A 10,201-nucleotide genomic window follows, 5' to 3' on the forward strand; every position below is an offset into this window, starting at 1 on the left:
GTGAATTTTAATTGCACTTCAGTTGTTCACTTACAACCACACTTTAGTTGATTGCTCACTAAATATTTTAGCTTTTGAGCCATTGCTTGTGAAACTCCATGTATCAGGTAAATCAGTTTCATTTATTATGTTATTTGATAATATATCTGCCTTTGTTGAACATGTGTAATTTTTTCAACCTTAGGAATTAAGAAAGGAACTAGATATTCTTCTGCAAGAGAAAATTGAAAGTCCTCATCCTGTAGACTGGAATGACACTAAATCCAGAGACTGTGCAGTACTGTCAGCTATTATAGACTTGATCAAAACACAGGAAAAGGCAACTCCCAGGAACTTTCCACCACGATTCCAGGATGGATATTACAGCTGACAACTTTTCAGGGGTGGTCTGAAAAGCCAATTTGACAGCCATTCTCCATCATAGTTTAAATTTTGGCTGGATGCCAAACACTGGGACATGACTAGTTTTCATGTGTAAGATAGAAACCTTCAGTAGGTAGTAAAGACAATGTGCATGACTTGATGTTATATGGAGCTATTTTATATATATACTTAAATAGACTATAAAAGCAATATGTTCTCTGATCATACACTCTACTGTGGTCATGCCCACTCTTTGGGAGTATATTCCCTTTATATATATTGAGTATTGTACCACTTGAGAAATTCCTTTGTTCTGTTGTACACAATTAATCTTTTTGCTCATAATGACTGATGATACCACCAGTAAAAATAGAATGTTCAGCCAAAAAGCAGTGTCAAGTAAGAATTTGAACACAGCCACATTTTTTTAAGTGAAACTTCTATCGGAAGTAAATTAATTTGTTGTAATACAGCCCAGTATTTAATAAAATGTAGCATGTTAAATCTCAGCCAACTTCTTGGATTGGTTTCTACATTTCCATCTTTGGCTTGGTTGATTTGATATTTTTACTATTTTTAAAACTTGTACCCTTTTTGCATCACCCTGTGCAGCATAATACAGCAGTTGAGAGCATGAGTCTCTCAATGGAGAGCAGTTCCAGTCTCAGGTCTGTCACTTAGTCAATGTCTTGGCTTCTCTTTTTCCTTATCTGTAATATACAGTTGACCCTCCATATCCGTGCATTCTACATCTGTGGATTCAAGCAACCATGGATAGAAGGTATTTGGAAAAAAGAAATGAATGGTTGTATCTGTACTGAACATGTGCAGACCTTTTTTCCTTGTTATTCCTGAACAATTCAGTTTTAACAGCTATTTATGTAGTATTTACATTGTATTAGTTATTATAAATAATCTAAAGTATACGGGAGGATATTCATAGGTAACATGCAAATACTATGCCATTTATATAAAGGACTTGAGCATCCATGGATTTTGATATTTGAGGGGTAGAAGTTGGAAACCAGTCTCCCACAGATACTGAGGGATGACTGTACAGGTAACAGTTGTGAGGATGAAATACATTAATGCATGTAAAGCACATAGGTTAGCTAGTGCCTGTACTCTCTGAATCTTAGTTGTTATTTGTCCCTGAAATATTTTTGTAATGTCTACCCTTTTTTGTTATTGCTACTTACCTTCTTAGCCAAGGCAGGTAGTGTAACAACACATGCTTTATATTTTCAGCCCTATCAGATTGTGTTAAATACTGTTGATTGCCGGCCAGCAACCATTTTGTCCTTCACTTCTTGCTTGCTTATTCAGGTGTTCCCGTCCTCACAGCTTTTGTGCCCAGATATGTTGGACCCTTTCCCCAAGAGTGCATCTTGCTGTTCTAAGCTTATCACATGTGGTCTTATCCTCCTTATGAATAATTGATAAAGCATGAGTACATAAACATGTCCTAGTGATCTTCAAGGGGCTGTCTCAGAAATGTTTTACTCACTAATAGACTTGGAGGAGAAAATCCTGCTCTCTCTGGACATTGTCTTGTCTGACTCTGATAGTTGGAACTGCTGCAGCCAACTAATGATCACAAGGGAACACGGACTCATAGACTGAGGTTGGCTCAGTGGAAAGATGGAACTCACCAGAGTCTTTGATGATGCTGGTAAGCTTCAGAATTAACCCATTGTAGAACTGTTCTACATGTGGACTTATTTTGATATAATAACCCTTCAATCGTTTAAGCCACTTAATAGGTTATTGTTAGTTTTTTGCTGGTTTTGTTGTTTTGTTGTTGTTTTATGTTTGGAGACGGTGTCTTGCCCTGTCACCCTGGCTGGAGTGCAGTGGTGTGATCGTGGTTCACTGCAGCCTTCACCTCCTGGGTTCAAGTGATCCTCCTGCCTCAGCTTCCTGAGTAGCTAGGACTACAGGTGTGCACCACCACACCCAGATAATTTCTGTATTTTTTGTAGAGACAGGATTTCACCATGTTGCCCAGGCTGGTCTCGAACTCCTGGGCTCAAGCGATCTACTCACCTCAGCTTCTCAAAGTACTGGCATTACAGGGATGAGCCACTGCGCCCAGCCCCTAGTAGGGTATTTTTAACCTGTTAAAAAGGATATTAATCTGAAACATACATTCTCCGTCACTGAGTATTATACTATTGATTTTGCAGTGTAAGAGTTTTAAACTATATGTCTGACAGAAGGTATAAAAGTGCTGGACATGCTGCAGAAAGAAAAAGGAAAAGCATTTTGCTGCACTCTAAAAAATGCAGATTTTAATGTGCCTTCCAATAAATGCAAGGAAACCAAAGGAGTTAGAGTATCATACAATGACTGGGATGTATTGATAATGCTACAGTGATACGTTAACAGCACTTGTTTGGGTACTGCTCCCAATCCTGGGAATGTACATAACCTGTTATGTCCCAAGTCCATTATCTTGGCTGGTCTTCTAAAAGTGATCTGTCTCTCACTGAATTCTGGCCTTAGAGTCATGTCACAATATTATAGTACACTGGATTTGCCTCTAAAGTTGAGGTGACCATCTAGCCTTTCTTGCTCTGTAAGAAAGTTTATGTTTGTGCTTTTTTTCCCCTTGCTTTGATTATCCAGTTTAAATAGAGTCAGTTGGCCAAAATGGTCTTGGAAGAAAGGATTTAGAGATTCTGTAAAAAAGATTGTTATTTGGTTCTGTGTTTGCAAACCAATATTTAATTCTCATATGAATGTGAAAAATGTTCTGGAGGAATTAATTAATGAGGTGTTCACAGAGATTAAAGCAGTTATTGTTACCTACAATTTCTGTCTTCTGTACAGCTGATCAGGATGGAAATTTTAATCCAAGGTGCTACTTACATTCTGTTTCTTTAGTTTACAAAATAGGGCATTATTGAGTAGAAAATAGGTCTAAGAACTGTTTGTTCTTTTGTGGTTTTAAAGAATAAGATATTAAGGAAAATCTGTTTGTTTCATCATTTTGAGCAATACAGAGAATAACTCTTGAAAAAAAGAAACCTGAAACAGAAACTTAGCAGAAAAAAAGCAAAAGAAATAAATTACTGAATAATCTTTCAAAAGCATCTTTGAATATTGAGCACATGTGATACCTTCCTAATTCATTAATTTGGGGAAAAGCTCTGGATGAACTTACACCAATTATTGAAAGGCATTCTCTATCCTTACTGCATTTTTAAAACAAAGTTTTCCCCTAAAAGTTATGAATTATACAAAAGCTTTAGGAGATATTTTAGTACTTCTTTACCCAATGTAAATAGTGGCAAATTTCTTTCTATTCTTAGCTCTGAGTTTGTATTTATTTATAAGTCATTGTGGTCATGTATACTCATGTTTATAATATGCTAATTGTTTTTAATGGGATTTTTGTTCTGATTTTAAAACAATACATCCTCACTGGAGAATAGTTGGAAATGTAGTATATAAAGTAAATCATGTTACCATTGTTCCATTTTGATATATATAAACTTTAGGTATTATTTTATAATAAATTTTAAGGTATTATTTTATATATAATAAAATTAACCAATTTAAGTATATAATTCAGTGAATTTTGTCAAATACATAGTCATGTAATTACCACCGCCACAATCTTGATACAGAACACTTCTTCCACCTAAAAATTTCCCTTTTTCCACTTTGTGGTCAATCCCTTGCCCCCACTTCTACCCACTGGCAACCCATTGAACTGCTTTTTGTCACGTTTGTTTTGCCTTTTCTAGAATTTCAGATAATCAGAGTCAGACATAGTCTTTTGTGTCCATGTTCTTTCACTTAACATAATACTATAGAGATACTGATATTGTTACATGTATTAGTAGTTAGTGCCTGTTTTACTGTTCATTAGTATTTGCATTTTATGGTCACACCACAGTTTGTTAATTCATTTACCAATTGATGGACATTTGAGTTATTTTCCCTTTTTTTGCTGTTATGAATAAAGCTGCTATGAACATATGTATACAAGTCTTTGTGTGGTTATATGTTTTCCTTTCTCTTGGGTAAATACCTAGGCTTAAGGTATTATATGGTAAGTGTGTTTGTATAAGAAACTGTTAAACTGTTTTCGGAACTGGCTGAAATTTTACATTCCCAACAGCAATGTGGGGGGTGGGTCAAAGTGTTCCACATCCTTGCCAGTACCTGGTATTTTTAGCTGTTGTTTTAGTTTTAGCCTTTAGTGAATGAGGAATCATATCTCATTGTGGGTTTAATTTTTATTTCTAAAGTGATTAATGATAGGCATCTTTCCCTGTGTTGTTTGCTGTTGTTTTCCTTAGTTATCTTAAGTATTTCTGTGTGGGTTTTGATTTTTCATCTCATATGTCAAATGATGGGGGTTTTAAGGCTTTATCTGACTAGGGAGAAGGAGGATTACTAATTAATTTTAGAGATCCAGAAAGTTATTTACATTCCTTGACATTTATAAAGGCCAGATGTGCTGCTGCTCTTGATTTGGTTGGTACAGTGTAAGAGTTAAGCCAGTGTTAGTAAGTGCCAGGAGAGACTAGCACCAGTTTACGTAGTTATGAAGGCAACAGGTTGTATATTCGTCATGAGGTGAAGAATGGGACATAAGAAAAAATATTTACTGGTATTGGAAAAGTCAGAGATAAGGAAAACAGCTGATATGGAAGCACTGTAGAGCCAATCTACTGTGGATGATAGGGAACTTTTAAATTGTTACTACCTTTTTTTCTGGTTCTTAAATTTGATTCGTATCTTAATGGTCTGGTATAAATTTTTGAGTTGTATTTTTCTATTTCTGAGTCCTTGTATATTATATTACCTTTACACAGTGAACATCATGGCTGGGAATAAAATTAATTTTAACAAAGCTTTAATTTAATGAAAAAGTGATTCCTTGATGACTTTTATCTTTTTGGCCCTTCTAGCTGTATATTTATGTTAAATATTTCAATTCTTAATCTTTCCCATAGCTCCCATTCACCTCACTTTCTCTTAATGGCTGTTTCTCTTGTTAAATGAGAGAGTTTCATTATTTTTACTTGTTCTAGAAGCCAATTTTTTTTTTTCTTGGTTTTTCAAGCAAAGGCACAACAGACCTAATGTTTTTGTGGTGTCTGGAATAAGAATAAAAATGGAAGCCAACATACTAGATCTCTAAATATTTTAAAATTTTAAATTAGTTTAACAAAAATAAAACATCCTTTTAGCCAGGTCTGATGGCTCATGCCTATAATCTCAGCACTTTGGAAGGCCAAGGCAGGTGGATCATTTGAGCCCAGGAGTTCAAGACCAGCCTGGGCAGCATGGTGAAACCCTGTCTTTACAAAAGTTTACAAAAATGAGCCAGGTATGATAGCATGTGCCTGTAGTCCCAACTACTCAGAAGACTGAGGTGGAAGGATTGCTTGACCTTGACCTGGGAGGTCAGGGCTGCGGTGAGCCACTGCATTCCAGCCTGGGCAACAGAGCAAGACCCTGTCTCAAAAAGCTCCTTTTGACAGATACACAATAACTACAAAATTTAAAATGGCATAAAACAATATTGAAGATGACTTTTAGCCATAGTATGGTTTTCCAAATTTTTTTGCATCAATTGATGTAATAACCATATGATTATTTTCTTTAGCTTGTTAATATTGTGAATTGCTGTCTTAGTCATTTTCTGTTGCTGTAACAATATCAAAAACTGGGTAATCTGTAAAGAAAATACATTTTTCAGATTGCTGGCAACATGGCCGAATAGGAACAGCTCCAATCTGCAGCTCCCTGCAAGATCAATGCAGGTGGTGGGTGAGTCCTGCATTTCCAGCTGAGGTGCCTGGTTCATCTCCCTAGGACTAGTTGAACAGTGGATGCAGCCCACAGAGGATGAGCCAAAGCAGGGTAGGGCGTCACCTAAACCAGGAAGCACAAGGGGTACTGATGAAACGTATCTCAAAATAATAGCTATTTATGACAAACCCATAGCCAATATCATACTAAATGGGCAAAAACTAGAAGCACTTTCTTTGAAAACTGGCACAAGACAAGGATACCGTCTCTCACCACTCCTGTTCAACATAGTATTGGAAGTTCTGGCCAGGGCAGTTGGGCAAGAGGAAGAAATAAAGAGTATTAAAATAGGAAAAGAAGTCATATTGTCTCTGCTTGCAGATGACATGATTTATATTTAGAAAACTACATCATCTCAACCCAAAATCTCCTTAAGCTGATAAACAACTTCAGCAAAGTCTCAGGATACAAAATCAATGTACAAACATCACAGGCATTCCTATGCACCAGTAACAGACAAACAGAGCCAAATCACAAGTGAACTCCCATTCACAATTGCTACAAAGAGAATAAAATACCTAGGAATACAACTTACAAGAGATGTGAAGGACCTCTTCTAGCAGAACTACAAACCACTGCTCAAGGAAATAAGAGAGGACACATACAAATAGAAAAACATTCCATGCTCATGGATAGGAAGAATCAGTATAGTGAAAATGGCCATACTGCCCAAATTAATTTATAGACTCAATGCTATCCCCATCAAGCTACCAATGACTTTCTTCACAGAATGGGAAAAAACTTTAAATTTCATATGGAACAAAAGAAGAGCCTGCATAACCAAGACAATCCTAAGCAAAAAGAATAAAGCTGGAGGCCTCAGCTTTGAAGTCAGACTTCAAACTATTACTACAAACTGTACTACAAGGCTACAGTAACCAAAACATGGTACTGGTACCAAAATAGATACATAGACCATTGGAACAGAACAAAGTCCTCAGAAATAACACCACACATCTACAATCATCTGATTGTAGATAAATCTGACAAAAACAAATGGGGAAAGGATTCCCTGTTTAATGATGTTGGGAAAACTGGCTAGCCATGTGCAGAAAGCTGAAACTGGATCCCTTCCTTACACCTTATACAAAAACTAACTCCAGATGGATTAAAGACTTAAACTAAGACCTAAAACCATAAAAACCCTAGAAAGAAAACCTAGGCAATACCATCCAGGACATAGGCATGGGCAAGAGTTCATGAATAAAACATCAAAATCAATGGCAACAAAAGTCAAAACTGACAAATGGGATCTAATTGAACTAAAGAGCTGCTACACAGCAAAAGACACTATCATCAGAGTAAACAGGCAACCTACAGAATGGGAGAAAATTTTTGCAAGCTATCCACCTGACAAACTGCTAATATCCAGAATCTACAAATAACTTGTTTATGAAAACGAACAACCCCATCAAAAAGTGGGTGAAGGATACGAGCAGACACTTCTGAAAAGAAGACATTTATGCAGCCAATAGACATATGAAAAAGTGCTCATCATGACTGGTCATTAGAGAAATGCAAATCAAAACCACAATGAGATACCATCTCACATCAGTTAGAATGGCGTTCATTAAAAAGGAAATAACAGATGGAGAGGATGTGGAGAAATAGGAATGCTTTTACACTGTTGGGAGTGTAAATTAGTTTAACCACTGTGGAAAACAGTGTGGCAATTCCTAAGGATCTAGAAATAGAAATACCATCTGACCCAGCAATCCCATTACTGGGTATATACCCAAAGGATTATAGATCACTCTACTATAAAGACACATTCACACATGTTTATTGTGGCACTGTTCACAATAGCAAAGTCTCGGAACCATCCCAAATGCCCATCAGTGATAGACTGGATAAAGAAAATGTGGCATATATATATACACCATGGAATACTGTGCAGGATGAGTTGTCCTTTGCAGGAACATGGATGAAATTGGAAACCATCATTCTCAGCAAACTAGCACAAGAACAGAAAACAAAACACCACATTTTCTCATTCATAGATGGGTGTTGAACAATGAGAACACATGGACACAGGGAAGGGAACATCATACACTGGGGCCTGTTGGAGGGTGGGGAGAGGGGGAGGGATAGCATTAGGAGAAACAGCTAATGTGGATGAGGGGTTGATGGGGACAGCAAACCACCCTGGCATGTGTACCTGTGTAACAAACAGATACGTTCTGCACATGTACCCCAGAACTTAAAGTATAATAAAAAATAACTTTTAAAAAATACACTGATTTGGCCAAAAATCCAGAAAACCATATACTTAACTGAAAATAACCTAGAGTAAAATAAATGACACCAGCACAAAAGGACAAGTATCTACAAAATCTTTATAAATTCACATATTTTTCTGAAAGTATACAAGCAGTCTCAATTTACTGGGACAAAAATTAACATTGTTGTTCTTTAGTAATGAAGTCAATGTACAATTCAGAGCAGGTAGGTGTTCATAGAAACAACTAGGTTTGATAAAAATACTGTGTTATGTTACAACAATTCACGGTTGAAATAAAAAACTGAATGTGTTAAATACTTGCCATATAACAACACTTTAATACACAGCATTGATCTTCTTGCTAAATAAGACTATGATTCATAAGATGCATGTATTTCAAAAGCTGTATAACATTTTACTTATAAATTAATTCACAGAATTCATATAGTTGCTTTTTAGCTTCAACTGGGTATTAGCAAAAATAATACAAAATAATTCCCGTGCAAGCACAAATTTACCTTCCTTCCTAAATAAAACATGACATTAAATTACAACCTGTTAGCCTCTCCTTTAAAAAGTCTGTGACATTATTAAAGAAGAGACAGAATTCTTGTTTTGCAAACCCCAAGACACCTCTCACTGTGGTCCATTGCTATCACATTAACACAATTGCTCAGACCTCAAGGCACTCAGACCTGAAATGTCTTTTACACTAAGAATGTACGCACAGGTCAAAGAGAGTAATCCAAGGGTTAAAAGTCCCCAATGCCCCACACTGGCTCATTGCCGAGCTGGCAGGGTGCAGGGTGTCTGAGCCAAGCACACTTACCCTCAACTGGGTTTCTGTAACTTTACAATTTTAACTAGTTAGCAGACAGTAGTTGGGACATGTCACATATAGATATGAGTCTCCAATAATGTACACTTTGCTAGGTTTTATCTCTTTGTTAAAGAAAATAGAACAGAGGGACTATAGCTGCCAGTAGAAATCATTTCCCCCTTCTTAATCTCCCAACCTTCATCACCTCCATGAAACCAACTACTAAAATAATCTTTCTCTCTCTGTGCACTAGTGGAAAAAGTAAAGTTCTACAGAAACTCACAGTTAAGAGAGACTCTGAATACAGCAAGTTAAGGCTTTTAGTGCAAATAGAATGGATTCCCACTAAGGTCAAAATGTTTCAATTGGGTACCAAGCTGACTTCTTGATATCCTTTAAGGTCTAGTTTTCCCTTTCTTGAGATTACTATATTGTGTTCCAGCTAATTTCTACTTGGAAACAAGCTAGAACAGCTGAAAACCAGGTATTATTGAAGGCAAAGCAGCCTCACGCTGGTTTTTTAATCAGCTCATTTGGGAAGTTTTTTAATTAGAAAGTAGGCTGGGCATGGTGATTCACACCTTAATTCAGCACTTTGGGAGGCCAAGGCAGGCGAATCACTTGAGGTCAGGCGTTCAAGACCGGCCTGGCCAACATGGTGAAATCCCATCTCTACTAAAAATATAAAAATTAGCTGGGTATGTTGGCATATTTATAATCCTAGCTACTTGGGAGGCCGAGGCAGGAGAATCACTTGATCCCAGTGAACCGAGATCACACCACCACACTCCAGCCTGGGTGACATGGGGCAGGGGGGTTGGCGAATAGGACCCCTGTCCTATATTCATGGTTTTCTCACATATGTGAAACCATCTAAATTCTATGTTGTTAAAGGTAGTTTAGGTTAATTAGTCTATTCTTATGTATAAGCCAATGTGGGATGAGATGGATTTAAAAAAAAAAAA

The 10,201-nt window shown here is 36.8% G+C and overlaps 1 protein-coding gene across 1 annotated transcript in view; it reads left to right on the forward strand.

Moving 5' to 3' along the window:
* The window catches only part of DHX36 (DEAH-box helicase 36), a 51,471-nt gene extending 48,112 nt beyond the window's left edge, over positions 1 to 3,359 (forward strand). Inside the window, exon 25 of the mRNA XM_032262847.1 lies at positions 185 to 3,359. Coding sequence (XP_032118738.1) covers positions 185 to 370 — 186 coding nt within the window. The 3' untranslated portion in view covers positions 371 to 3,359. The remainder of the gene's footprint in view (positions 1 to 184) is intronic.
* The last annotated feature ends 6,842 nt before the right edge of the window (positions 3,360 to 10,201 follow it).

This window comes from Sapajus apella, unplaced genomic scaffold, assembly GCF_009761245.1.
Source record: "Sapajus apella isolate SASKATOON/1434 unplaced genomic scaffold, GSC_monkey_1.0 scaffold4, whole genome shotgun sequence".
Taxonomy (NCBI): domain Eukaryota; kingdom Metazoa; phylum Chordata; class Mammalia; order Primates; family Cebidae; genus Sapajus; species Sapajus apella.